Raw genomic sequence first — 18,870 nt, 5'->3', positions numbered from 1 at the left:
AGGCATCTTCTACCAAACGCAATTGATGTCAATGGAGACACACGTTTCAGATACAGTATTGCTACCGAATTCTATTCTGTATTCATTACATAACATTTATTTTCATTTTTATTCATATTTATTTAGCATTAAATGTCAGACGTTTACTCACCGGAGCGGTTATTGGGCGAAGTCCGCACTGGAGAGACGGATGGAGTACGAGAGGAAGAATAAGGTCTCTGTCTGTCTCTCTCTATTGTAGAGGACGAGCCCACAAAGTGGTACTGGGAATAACCATCCTGCAAACAATGCAAATCAGTCAATGTGGCAGCTAGAGTGTTGCTTTTCACTACCTCGAAATAAAACACTGAAGTCCCTCTGAAATACTTCGTGAAGCAATTTTCTCCCAATTGTGTTGCAGCCCAGGTCAGATTTTGTAGCAGCTCTCTTCATCATCCTATAAAGTGGTCACTAGACTGTCCCAATCAGGAAAAGCCTTACACTGCATCTTTTCTTAAAACCCGTTTCATCTACGAAATCGTTCTATCTTTGTACTTGTGATTAGAGCCTCGGATGGGATGAAACAAATCAACGGACGTGTCCTCAGCACTTAGCAGCTATCCTGCATAAGCAGGAAATATCTATCTATCTATCTATCTATCTATCTATCTATCTATCTATCTATCTATCTATCTATCTATCTATCTATCTATCTATCTATCTATCTATCTATCTATCTATCTATCTATCTATCTATCTATCTATCTATCTGCACTTCAATTAGTCTATCATTTGTGCTACCTGCCTAAGATAAGTCCACTCCACTGCCCATATTTGCCAAGGGAGCCAATATTCTGAAGGGCACTGCATTTTATATATATATAATATTTAATAATATATTTACTAATAATTCATAATTTACTACCTTTTTGTACAAGCTGCGAAGATCCCGGTACTGCCACATGCTATTTAAAACTTGAGATGCGGCTTTCACCACTTTAGGGGAGTGTCTAGAGGGAAACATTTGGGTGAAAATGGTCAGAAACCGCACACTCTGCAAAACCGAAAGAACAACAGTAAGCTCATTTTAGAGACTGTACAAGACAGAAAAAAGAAAAGAAAAAAATGAGGGAAATGGACATGATACATTTTAAGATTTCTACACATTTACCTACATAATAGTCAACCAGTAAGAAAAAATGGAAGGTCATGCATGTACGCTTTATAAACAATGTATGTGGACACCTGACCACAAAATTGGTGCATTTTGAACATCCCTTTCCACATTTAATCAAAATTTTCTGTTATATTAACCTCCACATTTTTTTTATTTTTTTTATGTTCCATTAGATTTTGGAGTGTGCTCGTGGATTCTCATTCAGCCACAAGGGTGATAGTTATCTCAGGTACTGATGTAGGGTATGGAAACATGAAAGTGTTCCAATTCATTCTCTATAGCAGGGCACTCAATTCCTTCTCTATAGCAGGGCACTCAAAATCTCAGACTTCAACCCATGTAAATTATATCTTCATAGAGCTGACTTCGTGCACATGGGTATTGTCCTGCTGTAACTGGTTTGGGTCTTCTAGTTCAAGCAAAGGGAAAGTTGCATTCAACCACATATTGCTGGGAAAGTCAGGTGTCCCTGTATTTCTCTTCATATAGTGTATATGTAGGACTGTACCAGGACTGAGTGGCTCATGCTTTAGTATAGTAAAGCAGAGAACTTGATTATTTTTAGAAACCTGAGCTCATGTTAGCTTTAATTACTTAATGGAAATGTTTCCAAAGCCTGCCAGAAAAGTCTGTCGTTTAAGTCGTATAGATCACTGAGAATGCGCTCGAAAGAATCACCCACAGTTCACTGCACAATTGACAAAGATGAATGAAAAATGACTTCAATCCTGTCTGTAGTTGGACTTGTGCCCATGGGCCAGTAAAAAGTAATTTTCCTTCCTATAAAGAAAAAAATCTATTGGAATTCTTAAAGCAAATGATGGAACAGCACGCTCTCATTGGTCTCGCATGTTAACATCTCTGCCAGAGGCGAACGAATTACCAGGCACTTCTCCATTACGATTCGAGCTGGAGATAAGACAGCACCTTGCAATGAGAAAAGCACCGTGGGCGAGTTACAGACTAGAGAAGACATTATATCTGTAGCTAGCATTAAAGTAATATTTTATTTAAAAGCCCTTTTAAGAAAACACTCATAACAAATAGCCTGTTCAAGCATTCTGTATATCAAGATATGTATAATAACTCAAATAGCTGCTCTGATAAGTTTTTGTGGTTCTCTATAAGCCTTTGCATGAAAATGCATGTGAAATGTCCCTTGTGTGCTGTATGTACATGATCTTTGAGGCAGCTCTGATACATACTTATCTCCCTTGCTACGTGCAATGCCAATAAGCTTCTCAATGCCGCCAGCGTCACGTAAGGCCTTGGCGTTTTCCATGTTCTTGGTAATGACCTCGTGAAGAGCGCAGCAGATGGCTGTGATGGTGTCGTCGGACATGCTCTTTCCCACGCCACCACCACTGCTGTTATTGTTGCCTCCTGGCAGGCGGTGGACCAGGTCTCTCATCGCGTACTTGCCTTCAGGGGAAGCAGGAAGAGAGAGGGAGGTTTATAGGCAGATGGAACAGAGACCGTTAGAGGAGGTGGGTGTGTACAATCTGTGTTTTCCCGAGACACGTTTCAACAATTCAAGTCCGAATAGTTCCACATTTGCTCTTAAGTCCTTTCAGACTGCAGAGGCACAACCATGCGATTAACAGTATTAACATCATGTGAAACGTTTTCATGTGTTCATGAGCCAATTATGTTCCGGAGTGCACCAAAGTGCTTCATAACATTATTATTTCTGCATACTAAGTAATGGAATATTTCAGGAGAGGCTCCTCCACTTCAGCATGCTTTCAGAGCTCTTTATTTCTCACATGACACACATGCCTCTGCCTTAGACCGAGACCAGACTGACTGGTTGCCATGGAGACGCCGAGGCGCACCTCGGCACCCAAACCATTGCTAAGATCGATAATTGTCTGTTGCTGCAACATTTCTAACAATAACGTGGCACCTCTTATGCTAGAATACGTTTATTAAATAACCAAGATTGCCTGCTGGATTTATTAAATAACAGAGATTACTTGCTATGCAGACAAACACACACACACACACACACACACACACACAGAGCACTCTCACAGATATTACAATCCCCAGAGCAAAAGTAATTAGAGAATACAATGAATGTGGTACAAAGAACCGTTATTGTATGAGTGCACGATTCACCCTTCGAACAATTAACTACAAAATGTCGAAAGTATTCAGCTCTTCCATCCCTAAACGTACCGATGAGCTCTTTGTTCCTCACATCCAAAGCCATGTTCCTGAGTGCCGTGGCCACGGCACACACCACGCGGTCGTTATCGATTCTCAGCAGCTCCACCAGGATAGGAAGGCCCTTCTCTTTTCTTACAGCTGCCCGGATATACACTGACCACTACAAAACACACAGTTGGGGAGAAAAAAAAAGCATTTTACGAGCCACTCAAACAGCAGATCCTCTTTAGGGTATTAACTCTACATAGTGTGTGCGTGATACTTTAAGCTTTTTTATATACCGTAATTTCCGGACTATATAAGAGCACCCATATATAAGCCGCACCCACTGAATTTTACAAATATTTTTATTTTGAACATAAATAAGCCGCACCTGTCTATAATGAACTTTACACAGGCTTTAATGAAAGACACGTTACACACGGTGTAACGGGTGAAATATGTTGCGCTTCCTTTAGGAGCATAGCGGTATTTTGGGAATAGCCTGCCACTGCATTTTTCCGCTATTATTGTGTGTGTTCAAGATGAGGATTATGTCCTTATTATTTTCTGATGCTCATTTCTAAGTTTCTTTGACTAACCCTTAACGCTGTTGCCAAGAAAAATAAAAAAGCACGAGTTTTGGAAACCTGTCTGTGCTTAAATGATTTCTGTTGCAACTGGAGTTAGTGAGCGCTCCCTTCACCCAGACTCAACGCGTTACAACGGCTTGTATCTAAACAGTAGCCTACCAAGAAAGTCATTGTTCACTGTCTTCCTCCTTCCTTTCACAACTATTTCTTTTGGGAGTTTATCTTTTGGCATCGTCGTGCCTTAAAAAAAACAATTTTTTCTCCCAATGCCGTTCAAAACGTGGGAAAAAAGTAGCGGCTTATAGTCTGAAAAATACAGTATATATATTATATATATGATTCCATTATGTCTTAACTACATCAGTCTTTTAGTTTCAAATAAATATGTAAATGTGAAATATTTATTTAATCTGCTCTCTGTTTCCTCCTGAAATATTCTTCGACTAAAAAAGCTTCTGTATTTATATATAAAATTGCAAACCATTTTAATCCAACAATCTGCACATTCATTTATTTATTCACTCAGCTAATCATGTGGTAGTAGTATGTAAAATCATGCACATCCAGGTCAAAAACAGTTTATAGTTCACATTAAAATGTGATCTCAATGGCACGTTTTTTTTTCCGGTGATCTTCAGGGATTTTTACACACACACTAGTTTCCAGGGATCATGCAGCATGTTGTGAAAAACTAAGCACGTACAGTGAGTGGCAGAAACAGTTGATGGCAGAGAGGCCAGACTGGCTCGAGTTGTGGCTGTACCTACAACTCGAATAATCAATTTTCCCAGCTGCGGTGTGCTAAAAAAGCATCTCAGAATGCACAAATCATTAACCCTTGAGGAGGATGAGTGACAACAGCACAAGGCCAATTGAGGTTTTATGTGAATGAGGCTCTCTTCCCTGTTACAGCCAATAAAATAGTTTTTAGCTCAATGGGATCGTTCACCACAAAATCTGAAATGCTTTTCTGCTCATCGTGGCTGTAAAGAGTGTTTTTGTAACTAACTGTGGCCTTCCTGTAAGAAATAAAATATTCTGATAATTTTCCTCTGACCATTTTCATCAACAAGATGTTTCCACCAGCAGAATTGAAGCTCTATAGGATTGTGTGGAAACTCTATAGTGCTGTGTGTGAACTTTCCTCTCGACTTTTGTGATTTTAGGCATTGTGCTGCTGCCACAGGATTGGCTGATTGAATAATTGTGAGAATGAGCAGGTGCGCAGCCAATTCTGTTTCCCAAGTGGCTAGCGAGTATAAGTGAATAAGCGAAATTTTACTGCTAGCATAGTTTTCATATACCTGAGTAGTTTTAACTTAGCTGTAAAGAAACTAATATTGAATATACAGAAAGAAGGCTGGAAGGCTAGGATGCGTGTTGGAGCACCGCGAAGGCATAGCTCAAGTTATGCGAATGTGTTTGTGTTGATAGGAGTGCAAGTTGACCCAGTGTGGCTGTGGTTTTGAGAGGGTGGCATTACTCACTGGCTTCGGGGTGGGGCCTACCTTCCAGCTGCCTGCTGCCAGATTCTGTAGAGCCCCTGCAGCCCCCTCAAGCGTGTCCGGGTTAGAGCACTCTGACAGCAGCGTGAGGTACGGCTTCACAATGGACGGGTGCCAGAGCATCTGCAGCCCCTTTGGAGGATCGCCGGAGTCTGGAAAAGGACCGACGCCGTCCCACTGAGAGCACAGGAAGAGCGGACCTCATTAAACCCTCGATTTATATAAACTACCCTAGAGAAGAACAGCAACTTCAGTGCCTTATTGAGAGAAAGTAGTAAACAGAAAGCGGAAAAAGATTTTACGAAACCATTCGAAGTTAGCTGCAACAGGTGTTTCCGTAAGGCAGCTGCTGCATCATCACATTCTCAGATTTGCTTGTGCAGCACAGTAAATCACCTCAAATGCGTTTGCGTTTGGCAATTTAATTTAAAAGCCACCGGGCTAGAAGATAATGCAACCTTGGAGCTTCCCGCTGAACCCTTGTGGCTGCGGGAGAATGCGGCCAATGGCCCCACTATTGCTACTGTTTTCAGAGCCTAAATGAAATCAGCTCTCTAAAGTAAGTAATTATCTACTGGAAGAGGGTTGATTGGCGACGCAGGCTGCCTGAATGGCAGCGCTGCTAAGTGGCGCTAATTGCTAGCAGCTGTGGTGCTCGTGCCTGTGGCCCACCTGATCGTGGCTCTTCTTTTTCTTCTTCTTCTTGCCCCAGCAGCCAGAGCTCTCGGCGTCCTTCCCGCTGGCGTCGGTGCATAGCACCCCGTCCAGCTCGTCTGAGCCCAGCTGCTGCCCCTGAGAGGTCTCTGCTGCTAGCCGATAGGACAGGTTCCTCAGGATGCACACGCAATTCTCAACAGTCTTTTAGAAAAAAAAAATGACACAAAGAAGAAAGAAATCCAGGATAAAAAGATGATGACCGGGCTGGAATTTGCATTTTCTTGAGGCTTGCAACCGATCTTCTTTGATGTATATTGGCAATTATTTTTGCACAACCTTCTGTACTGTATTTTTGCACACAACCTTCATACTGTCTATGGACAATCCTTCTTGCACAACCTACTGTACTGGTCTGCACTACCGTGTTACTGTTTTTACTTGTCTCAGGTTGTCTCTTGTCTGTTTTATTTTTTATTTTATCCCCCCCCCCCCTCCCTTTTTTTTGCACAAAATGTTGCACATGTGCACTTTGCATTGTAAGTTTTAAGTCATGTGTACTTCTGTGTTCCTTTTGTTGATTTATGTTGTTTGCTGTAGCACCTTGGTCCTGGGGAAATGTTGTTTCATGTTACTGTGTACTGAAATGGCTGAAATGGCTGAAATGGGAAAAAGCTTATGGCTAAAATGACAAAGCTGATTTGACTTGACGACTGACGTGAATTTTTAGCACAAACTAAAGTTTTTCCAGACATTTGCAAAACTGATGTGTTACCGCAACAATGTTGTTAATAGTTTCTTTTTTTATAAGATTGAGAGCTAATCCTATTCTGCTGAGCATTGATGCAGGACAAAGCATTGGAAGAGACTTTGAATTGCTTTTGGGGATTTAAATCTTGACAGTCTGTTTTTTCCTAATTCTCTGACTTGGTCTCATGTATTACAGAAATCTCAAAGAGCTCTTAAGATGCAAAGAAAGCTGAAGACTGAATAAAAGAACATGCCTTCAACTTAATCTGCCCAATTACCATTGTGTTCTTGAAATACTCTATGAATACAATGGTGAAGAAGGAATGCACAAACACTCAATACTAATTACTAATGGAATGAGTAGAAACATATTGAGGCTGTATCTCTCTCCAATCTCCCTCTAAATGGTTCAAATAATGTCTAGACGTGTATATATCTGTGTCTATGTCTCTAATAGATCCTGAATCTTCTGTTTAGCCTATTATATGTCAAATCTGTGCTTTAACCTCACTGTCTTTTATCTTGATTCACTAATTGATTAAATAAAGATTAATGTACCTGGTGTTCAGAATGTTGTTTATGTGAAAAAAACAAAAACAATAATGCTCCAGACCTTGCTGTCAATCTCGCTGCTGCCCAGTGCGGTCTGAATGACGTAAAGCAGTGCGTCCGTCAGCCCCTCGCACTCTCTCATCCTGCGTCGAGCCTCCTCTCCTGCGGAGCTCACGTTCCTGCGGAGCACACGTAACAGCGTTTGGTGCAACTACCTTTCAACATCAGTGAAGTCTTTATCCTTTCTTCCGACCGTGAGCAAGTGTTTCATGTGCTGCAAGACACCAACAAGTCACAAGAAATAAATTATATACGATGAGCCCCAATACAGTAAAAAAACAAACAAAAAAATAACTTGCTGTGCTGGAATCTGTGATTGAAAAGATGCGTAGTATCTACTGCGTTCTGAATATTTTGTTAATCTCGAGGGTGCGTGGTCCTGGAGGGCTCATTAGTGTACAGCCTACCACGTGGCGAATCAAAGGCTAAATCATCATTCCTTTGGTGCTAGAAAAATCCTGCCATTCCTGCAGGTGCTGTGGCAGCGGCGCTCGACTGTTAAATATTCAATTGGTTTCCCAGAGCCTCGGTCAACCGTGAAACAGATTAATTAGCACACAGAGCTTAGGGGATAGCTCGGGCCAGCCAGATCACTTCCAGTGTGACTCTGCATTTCCTCTGCCACTGTCCAGTTGCCTCAAACCTTAATGGGAGCTGTCTTTAATGGACTTTGTTGTTTCTGCATTGTTCAGAAGCTTAGGAAAGCACAAGGTTATGTGTAAAAGTATCTGATCGGTAAACTGAGCACTAAAACGAAACATCAATAGGTGAAAACGCTACGCACACGCCAGAATGTAAAAAGTACACATGCCCACCGCATTATAAATGATCATGCATCAAAAAAATGCAGTCATGCTCAATATTGCTAAAACAAATAAACCCCTCCCCCCCAAAGAAATGCACAAGCAGGCAAATGCACTGGCTGTGATCTCATTGTTCTTTGTAGACAGGCTATTCTGGCCAGCCCACATATATCAGCAACAACGAAAAAATGCCTGAAAGAGTGCCAATTGATTCCCAGTGCCAGCTCTATAATCACATTGGCCCTTATTCATCAAAGCTGCCCAGAAACAAATGCAGATTTGCGCGTGCCGAATGACGTACAAAAGAACGCGTGCCTTGCTTAATGAGCGCTGTCGTACAACATGAAATCTGTGATGTGAGCGCAAATAATAAATCAGCAACACGGAATCCAGCCGCTGGTCATATCTCTCAATTTCATATGCATAAGGCGTTCCTGAATTCTTCTCATATACAACAAAACAGCCCCTAACGCATGCAGGTGCTGCAATAGTGAGCTAATAAAAGCGTTCAAGCAAGCTATCCAATATTTGAAGAAGATCTCAGGGGAGGAAGAAACATCCTAAATCTGGGGAAAGAAACACTGAGAGGGCAAATGATTTATCTCAGTGAAGTTAGAAATGTTTTTGCTTGAGGTTGCTGCAGAAATAAAGACAGAAATATGATTTCTTTTATAAATAAAAACTATTTATGCTCACCATTGTGTAGACACTATTTTCTGTTTTTAAGTGAACAAAATCATTTGTAGTTGATCATCTCTAAAAAACAGAGGTGGAAAGTAACAAATGACATCATCTCCCATTAGTGTAATTGAGTCGCTTTTTCCCGTGTACTTGTACTATGTAATTTTAATATGGCTGTCAAAATGAAAGCGTTAATAATAATTAATTTTAACGGCACTGATTTTATTACCGCGCATGCATTTCTGATTGACCATTTTTATAAAAAATGTAAATAAATAATTATAAAAGAGGCAAAATGAAAAACTTTTGACGCAAAACACATTTATTCATGACATCCTTTTCTATTAAAAACCTCCTGTAAAAAAAATTATAAACATTTGTTTTACTGAGTCTCAAATCAAGCACCAAAATCCACCACTATAATATATCCGGCGATTAAAACAGTTCGGGTGGAAACATTGCAAAAGTTCCTTTTGATGTCGATTTAAGTCATTTAAAACACAATAATTACTTTAAAACATCTGAAAATGTAAACAGGCTTGTCAGTTTGAGCAACTGGTTCAGTGTACAGAAAGAAAAATAGAAACCTGGTATTTCTGTTACTTTTTTATGTGTATAATAGACATGAACAAGTTTCTTTAAAAAATATCTATGACCTTTAAAGCATGTGTAGTGTTCATGCTCTATGTTGATGATGGTGTCACTAATAATAAACACACATTTGCATAAAGCATCCATATTTATCCATGCCCATGTTGATTAGAGTATTTCTAGAGTATACTATTAATCGTAGTAATTAATTAATAGTAAAAGTATTATTTTAAGGTACATTTAGAACAGAAAAAAATGTGCGATTAAGGTGCGATTATTCACGAGTTAACTCGTGACAAGCATGCGATGAATTTCGATTAAATATTATAATCCATTGACAGCGTTACTTTTTTTTTTTTTTTTTTTACTTATGTTTGTTTGAAGTATTGTACTTAACTCCATTTTAAATCATATCCATTACTGAGTTAAAAATTAAAAATCTAAATGTTGCAATTGAAAAAAAAAAAAAAAAAAAAAATCACACCCTGGATTTAACAGTACTTTTACTTGAGTAGAATATTTGATTACTCTTTCCACCTCTGATAAAAACAAGCCAAATATTTACCAGTGAACTTTATAAAAAATAAATAAATTGGAATAAACTTACATTTTACATCATCTTCGATGTCTGAAAGCAAACCTGACTAAAAAAAATCAAGCAACAACAAACTGATTTGAAAGTAATCACCCTTCCTGATCTTGAACACCGCGCTGGTGTCTGGTGACCTTCAGAGCATACTCTAATTTTAGTCATGTGAAGAGAGGAAAAGTAAAGCATATAGTTTACATGAACCTGGCTAATATAACTGACCATCTAATACACTAGCCTACTAACACACTCAAACCTGGTTTAATTGGACAGTTTGATGGACATGGTCTTCTTGTTATCAAAAAGAATAGCCAAACCCTATACTTTTTTAGATATCACATTTACATATTTAGATATCATGAGCCATAACTGGCACTGGGTGTTGTGATGATTTCAGCTAAAGCAGTAGACTACAGTAGCAATTAGCTTTTTCCCATCAATATGAATACAATTACAATATACAATTATATAACACTGCATCCAGCGCATCTGATTATTCATTCCCCAATTATAGCACTATAGAGGTCAGTTTAGACAAGTGCAAAATAGACACAATGAGCTATTTCTCACAGCTGAGTGATGTCGCACTATATGTTTATCATTGTGCACGACCGGTGTGGAAAACCCACTAAAAACCCCACTATTTTAGTTCACATTAGTCTCTTATGCAAAAGTGTTGGAATGGAAAAAAAATACATACCTTATGAAGAACTGGCGAACTGGATTACCCCAGATACCACCTACTACTGATCCAATCCACCAATTTACTGATCGCTTATATTTTCGTACGTACAATGAAAATGGATTGATGCTGAGACAAGCCATCAAATGTGGCTGAAACATAGTTAGTCAAACCAATTACATTTAGCAGCAGTGTTTCCTAAAGGCCACCAAGCTCATTAGCAAATTAGAGCCACTATTGAGCGAATGTAAAATGTACAATGAGAACTCAATACACAGTGACATTTCTCGGATGTACAAAGTTCATTTCACTCAGGCACAATACTGTATAAACCACTAGCTTTAAAAAAAAGGGACTTCATGTACAGAGTGCTTACACACACCCAAAATCAACACCTAATAGAACAACAATGACTAAGCCAGTAAGCTAGTGGATAAGCAGTAGTACAAAGCTGTACACAGCGAAGACGATTTCCAATTACACACTGCCTACATAAATCTTCTGTTGGTGCTATGGATTTATTTAAACTACAGATTTAATTAAAAACAAAAAACTCTCAGTGTGTTTATTGTCTTCACTTTGTGCATCTGTAACAGTGCTTTATAGTGTCTGAGGTAAATCAATATTTAGATAAAGACAAGTTAAAAACGCATGTAACACCTGAATGAGTGGTAACTATAAGAACAACTATTGCAATAAGCCAATCAATGCAGTCCTGTGACTTGAATTACAGCTGGAATTATTGAATACTGTACCTTCTGCTCAGATTTAAGGTAATGTGGTATGAATCATATCATCAATATCATAATGGTTTACTTCACAACCCATTTTAGATTCCAGTTTTATAATTATGTGGATAACAAATCTCTTTCTCTTTCGTGTGTGTATTGCATATTTGAAATGCTACCTGAGGCATCCGGTGGCGTTACGGAGCACTTGTGAAGAGTGCAGGTGCAGTTTGCGCTCGTCCTGGTGTGGGGAGGAGTCCCAGCCAGAGTGAGGGATGATCACGGTGTTGGTGAGCACAGCTAGAGCATCCTGGATTATAGGCATCTTCAACGCATCACATGAAGACAAGTTCCAAAGCACGCCTGCACATAGCCATGCCCAAAATACCCATGAGTCAAATATATCACCAATACAACATAAAAGACTTACAGCTCACACATAAGAGTATTGAAACAATAAGGTCAAGGTATTTGGGTTTGTGAACAAAAGATTAGTATGAGATAAGATCGAGTTTTTTTTTTTTACATCTAGATGTGTAAACAACGTTTTTAAAACCCACCATATTTTAAGTGATCAAAAAAATTTTTTACAATGTGACTGACAAGCGGATCTTTGTGTCCTGGGTGTCTGCCCTGTTAGACTGACTGTTTAAACAATCAGTAGCTCTAAATGACTACTTTGTTTTTATGCCCCGAGTTTCACCTGTCGTTAAAATGGATAAACCAAGATAAAAAAACAGAAAGCTGTCAGTGGGAGAAAAGCAAGCCATTTGCAAGCTAAAAAAAAGAGGAACAATCAATCAGAGTAGTGCACAGGCATTGGGAAAAGCCAATACCAAACTGGAATGTCCTGAAAAAGGAAAAGAAAAACTGGTGCACTAACAACCAGATATGGAACAGGTCTTGAAAGAGACTTTGAGAGCAGATTTATAGAGGCCATAACATAAAATGCACTTATCAGCAGTAAGAATCTGAAGGCCAGATTGGAATTCTCAAAAAACTTAAGAGATGAGCTACAAAAGTTCTGGGACTGAGATTAACCTCTGCCAACGTGTGGAGAAAGAAATGATATTGCTTAAGATCCAAAACATATGAGCTTGCTGGTAAAGCATGGTGGAGGTAGTGTCATGGCTTGGGCTTGCCTGGCTGCTTCTGGAATAGGCTCACCAGCCTTTTTTAGATGATGTAACTTGTAGCAGCAGAATTAATTCAGATGTCTACAGAAACATTATGTGCACTAATTCACAGAGAAAATAATCAAATCGGGAGGAACCATCATGAAGCAAGAAATGACCGAAAACACGCTGCCAACACAACATTAGGGAGAAAAAGAAAAATTTAACTGAGCATGCATTTCAACTCATTTCAACCCCTAAAACAAACAACTGAAAGAAGCTAAGGGACAAGAATAATACAACAGTGTGGTGATGTCAGTAAATGACCAGCATAATGCTGTGAGCAGAGGATGTGCAAACAAATACTAAGTGTTATTTACTTTGTCTATCTGTTCCAATACTTTTGCTTACCTAAAAATTGGGTAATTCTGCCACTACTAGTGGCAAAGTCCTAGTTTTTTAATACATCAAGATGTAAATTTTATGAAATAAAAGCTAAAATGCTGGACAATTGTTTATATACACTTAAAGGACAAAAGTATTTGGACGTCTGACTTTCCCAGCTATATATATGGTCCTTCCCCAAAGTTGAAGGCATATAGTTGTAAAAGATGGCTTTGGATACAGTAGCATTACATTTTCTCTTCATTTCAGCATGACAAAGCACACTCCAAAATCTAGTGTAACATTTTTCTAGAAGAGTGGAGGGTATTATAACTGCAAATACTGAATAAATGTGGAATGGGATGCTAAAAAGCAAACAAATCTTAGGGTCAAGGTGTCCACAACCTTTTGTCCACACACACATATATAAAATTGTCTTTGCCATTCCAGTACTTTCAAAATGTAACTGTAAATGCCATTAACAGACTTTATCTACATTTTCTTTGGTGCTCAAAGCAATGATTGCTTGAAAAGCGCCTGACAGTCTGTAAAAAAGACCTCAATCAGCTAAAACTGTATATAAAAACTATTTCCTGTGCCGTGTTGCAAACGGTGGTTAAACGCTGCAGGGATTTTTAATGAAACAAAGCCCTTTGGCTCTGATGCATTTTGCCTCTATCAATTTTAAGTGCCTTGACTGTTGCTCTGAACTTCATTATTATGTTGATGGACGTGTTGATTACTGCCCGTGTTAAACCCTTGTGAAGGATGCTCTCTTGCACGAGCGTTTTTTAAATTTTGTGTTTGACATTTACGAAATGTCTACTCTAGAAAAATAAAGCCGTGTTTTCTTTCATGTTTTAAAGAACCGCTTCAGAGGACTGACCTTTACACAAATCCTTAAACAAAGCTTTAAGAAAAATGCCTGTTTCTTGCACACATTAGAAAAATGTTCTTACAAGGTGTGACTTTCAGTACATGTATTATCTGTCAGTAATTTCCAGAACTGTCACTAATTAGCAGATCATTAACTATGCATCGAAAGGTTGCTGTGCTCAGCTACTGCTAATTTAGAGAGCTAATGAACAAATCAGGCATTTCTTTTGAAATGCATTTCATTCACGATAATGGGATGATGACACAAATGCATTGTGATATAGAAGACTAAGAGATTTAGGGATGTCAGATGGCGAGAGATACCTGTGAGCAGCTCTCTGATCTCCACATCGGTTGTTTTGCGAAGGAGGCGCACCAGGGCTGGGATGCCCCCACAGTTCTTCAGTGCGATCTTGTTGTCGTCGTTGGCTTTGCCATAGACCAAGTTTCTCAACGCACCGCAAGCGCTACGGTGCACGTCACTCATCCTGTGATCCAAAAGGTCTACCAGCAGCTGGATGCCTCCCTGTCTTCGTATCTGAAGCAAACAGTACAAGAAAGCGCACTACTAAAAAACTACTGGTTTTCTACCGGACCATTTTTCTTTCAAAATCAACCTCTGTCTGTTTATCCGTGGGAGGGTTTTTAATATCCTCAGAGCATTCTGCAATAAGTGCATCAGACCACAATTTACAGACTGCTGTGGCTGATACACTTGTACTAACACCGCACACACTATCATATCACTGCTGTTTTGAAAATGCTCCACCACCCAAATAAATATTGCATAGGGTGTTCAGATAGGCATCGATCAGTAAATGTATATCTTAAAAATGACCTACTATATGATAGATTGACCCGATAAAATGGCGTGAAAAGGTTGCTGCTATATACCCAATTGACAATTTGAATGAAAGACAAATGAAAGACAAAGGGCATGGCTCACCAGAAACAGTTATAATACAGATACACAGACACTCGACAATGTAATGTATGAATTAAGGCCTCGTACTGAGGACCTAATTATAGTATCAAATTGAGTATAATTGAGTAATGAATTATATATAAATTCACTACTTAATTCGGTCAGTAAAAAAAATTCTGAAGCCGAAAGAGGAAATCGTAACATGGCGTCTGCGGTATGTGTCTGTGTGCTTTACCTCTGATTTGATCTTATTGTCTCCGAAGCACAGATGCTGCAGGTAGGCTGCAGCATTAGACTGCACAGATGGAAACTGGTGCTGTAGCATTTGGATCACTTCAGGCAGCTCAGGATCTCTCCAGCCAAACTCCCTAAACAGCAACACACGCACACACACACACACACACACACACACAAACACACAGTCCACACCATGTGGAGGAATCCCACACCATTAAAGAACAGCAACAATTTAAAGAGCTCCGCGCCAAATACGCAAAACATTTGCATTTGTCTTTTAAGGAATGCACATAAAGGACTATCTTTTTTCTTTCTCGCCTGCATCTCAAGGTACCTGTGGCTGCTAGGCGGTTGCACTTGACTCTAACTTTCCTTTGCAGTTAAAAAATAAATAAATAAATAAATGACAAACAAACTGATACGGGAATGGTTTTAAGAAACAAAACCAATAAAGCTGTGAACATGGAGTAGAATGAATTTGGGTAACACAATTAAAGACAAAAAAAAAAAGACATGAGTAACTGAAATGTGCCATAGAACCTTTTTGTTCTCTCTGGAGAAAATTTTATTCAAGGTATAACATCCTCCCAGCAATGACAGCTTCCATCACTGCTGATTGCACTAGCCCTGTATGATTGCTCCTTGCCACTGCTAGCCTCATCATTTCCCACAGCAACCTGGAGGTGGCTGAGCCTCTGACTGGTGCTGCATGCACAGGGTACTAGCAATGCAGCACAGAACCCATGATCATGTACCTGTACCTTTCTAATGGAAACAGACTGCAGGCTGAAAAGACAATGGCAACATGCCTTTCTGACATCTGCTCAGAGAAACACACATGCTGTACACCAACAGGACAAGGCATCTTTTCTCTTCTTGTTTTCTCATTTTCACTTTCTCTGTCTTTCTTCCTGCTTTGCTCGCAGACAAAACGGTCTTTTTCAAAGACGCCAAGGAGTTGCAATTTACATTAAAAAAAAAAGTGTGAGTGAAAGTGCAAAAATCTTGACTGACAGAAAGAGAAGGCAAAAGAAATGAAAAGGAGATTCAGTGGAGAGAAAAACTGCCATGGGTTGGGGGTATGGACAGATTACAAAAAAAGAAAAAGAAAAATCTGTCATCCTGTTTGATTCAGAGGATGTGAGCTTGCAGGAAAGCCTTAAGAAGGACCAACAGCTAACAGGAGCCCTGGGAAAACTCTAGTGTAGTACATCCCATTTCACTGCCATCCAACAAAATTACTCTGAGTGCTCAACTGCAGCCATAACCGACAAATGACCTTTTGGGAACAGAGCAAATAAAATACACATGGGATTAACTTCCCTCTTTTTCTCTCCTTCATGTACTTATACAATCCACCCTTTGGCTATAAAGAGCAATGTAAATGAGGCCTGAGACCCTGCAGTGTTGCTCGGAGTCATGTACACAGGATCACACACAGTGATAAGCAGCCAGTGTGCTGAACTCAGAGGAGTGCTTCATGCTCACAGTTCTTATTAGTGAAGATTGCAGGCAACCTGATGAGAGTATGACAGCATGGCAGAGTCGGTGGCACAAACACACTTTCATTCAGATGTTGTTCAAAAAATCACAACCTCACTAGAATAGTGATGGGGTCACTGGAGATTTTCTTTACACCACTGTTTATAATGTTATTGAATGCATATATACAGCATTTAATGAAGTCTATGTCATGCTGTAAACAACACAAAATACAATATTTATGCATTTTGTCCATAATCTAGTCTAGGAATTTATATTTATATTTCTTAATGTAGCCTGCTGAATAGCCTGCTGTGTTTTAAAGTTCAGCTACATTTCGAACATACAAATGATGATCTTATTGAAGGCATGCAGGGTTTAGTGCACATGTGGGCCACAATTTCGAGATGCACTGCATGGTTTTGAATAAATCCAATGAAATTTGGCACACGATCCCACTGTATTGAACTGGGCTTCAAAGAATTGGGGGCCGTCAAAATGGCGTCACTAAGAGCAAGAAAGGGAAATGTTCAATGTTAATGTAGTAAATAAGAAAGTGGTTTCTGATAAATTACCCAATCACACTGTGACCCAGTTACATCAAACAGGCCAAATTATTATCTAGAGTAGAAAATAGGGTTATAGAACCAGATGGTCTCCAGATAGAGATCAGTACTGGTGTGAATCCATGTGACAATTTGGGGTTATTATTGTCTCATCAAATGCTGTGAAAAGTAAGTATGAATAAACACTTAAAGACTATATATTAGGGCTGCAGATTATTTTAGATTGTTATTTTAATAGAGTATTCTACCGATTAGTCCATAGATTAATCAAGTACTTTGTACTTGTGCTTTCTTTCCTTTTTTAGGAAAATTTACACTTTTATTGCTCAAATTGCAATCTGTGAAAACTAAAACCATTTAGTGCATTTATTTGCCGTATTACATCAAAATACATATACAAATATGTAAATAAAAAAATCTAAAAGAATATATACAACTCAATTTCAAATTACTAAAAAAAAAAAAAAAAAAAAAAAGTAAACTCACTGTACAGTGTTTTCTTTAAGTTTGAAATGATCCAAAACTTTGGAAACTCTGTTTTCTCTCCATTCCTCCATTTTTCTATTTTCTTCGTTTACCTGTCTAGGGGTCTCATTTATAATTTATTTATGTATTTTTTATTTGTATGGTTTCTAAAAAATATAATAAGATAGTGTGCACATCCTTTGCAAGGAAAGAGGCGTGAGCACGTTTTCAGCATCGTCTTAGGTGTACGCCATGTTTATAAATGAGACCCCAGAGCTTTATTGTATTCTAATTACTTAAGTAACTCAAGGAATCGTATCGTATACTATATATAATTGGTATATTACAGAAGGTCCAACATCTCTCAAAAAGGACACAGTCATTATTGCTGACCTTTCACGTTTATTACAATTCTAAAGGTTATTAGCCAGAGTAATCATAATTAACATCATCTTATATGATACTTTTCTTACCATGGGCATAATTATATGCTCAATCCTCTGTAATTGTTGCTTTAGTGTCTAGTTTGAGACAAAACAGAGACAAAGTCTGTATTTTCTGTCTGATATTATAAAGCAGACTGCTGAGTCATTCTCAAGCGGAGGAGCCAAACAGAAACATGCATAACATGAGCAGAAAGGTGATGCAAGACCACTCTCTGTTTCTCTCTCCTACTCTCTTACTCTTTCTCTCTACTGTAAATGTAGCACCAATCCAATCCACAGCAGCACCAATCCAAAGCTGTTCTACTGGCCCGGGAAGGAAAGATGAACCACGCATGAATAATCGAATGCCATGTGGGAACACAGTCCCACCATGATGGCATTCCTCTTTGGTGGCCAGGGAGCACTTTGGCTGAGAAATGGCATCTTCACGCTACAGAGGGCCGAGCACTTTTTCATTACAGGCTCGCTGATTTCATTCTCTTGCGGTCGGATATGTAAGTGCTCTGTGTGCTGGTAGAAGCTACTCCCATTACCTCACCTCCCAAAAGATAAGGTTAGCAGACTGCTTGCGCACCAGAAGTGCGTCACATCCTTTCAGCCTCCCAGACGGAGACTACAATTATGCTGGCCTGGGCTGAATTATGACCAAATTACAAAGGAGTCTTCTTATCAGCATATTTTGAATTAAGCACAGCTTCTTATTAAAGCAGCTGATTAGATAGAGAGAGAAAGAGAGAGACAGACAATACTGAGAGAGAGAGAGAGAGAGAGAGAGAGAGAGAGAGGAAAGACCTGTGCAACAGTAGGCAGGGCAGGCCTGTAGGCTGAAATCCCTGAGCATAAACTAATGAAACATTTGGATAGCCAGTGGGTTGAGAC

General features: G+C 39.2%; 1 protein-coding gene across 4 annotated transcripts in view; it reads right to left on the bottom strand.

Moving 5' to 3' along the window:
- Positions 1-18,870, bottom strand: part of ctnnd2b (catenin (cadherin-associated protein), delta 2b) — a 79,474-nt gene that overhangs the window by 7,414 nt on the left and 53,190 nt on the right. For 2 of the 4 annotated variants that reach the window (XM_046851563.1, XM_046851565.1), the window contains 10 exons: positions 15,031-15,163; positions 14,195-14,408; positions 11,675-11,858; positions 7,423-7,540; positions 6,078-6,263; positions 5,409-5,582; positions 3,338-3,488; positions 2,362-2,578; positions 905-989; positions 152-278 (listed from right to left, as the gene is read on the bottom strand). In XM_046851563.1, coding sequence (XP_046707519.1) covers positions 152-278; positions 905-989; positions 2,362-2,578; positions 3,338-3,488; positions 5,409-5,582; positions 6,078-6,263; positions 7,423-7,540; positions 11,675-11,858; positions 14,195-14,408; positions 15,031-15,163 — 1,589 coding nt within the window. Of the gene's footprint in view, positions 1-151; positions 279-904; positions 990-2,361; positions 2,579-3,337; positions 3,489-5,387; positions 5,583-6,077; positions 6,264-7,422; positions 7,541-11,674; positions 11,859-14,194; positions 14,409-15,030; positions 15,164-18,870 lie in introns of all 4 variants that reach the window. The other 2 variants (XM_046851562.1, XM_046851564.1) reach the window with 1 other exon arrangement.

The sequence above is a fragment of the Silurus meridionalis genome, chromosome 6 (assembly GCF_014805685.1).
Source record: "Silurus meridionalis isolate SWU-2019-XX chromosome 6, ASM1480568v1, whole genome shotgun sequence".
NCBI classification, from domain to species: domain Eukaryota; kingdom Metazoa; phylum Chordata; class Actinopteri; order Siluriformes; family Siluridae; genus Silurus; species Silurus meridionalis.
This window is presented reverse-complemented; position numbering and strand designations above follow the sequence as displayed.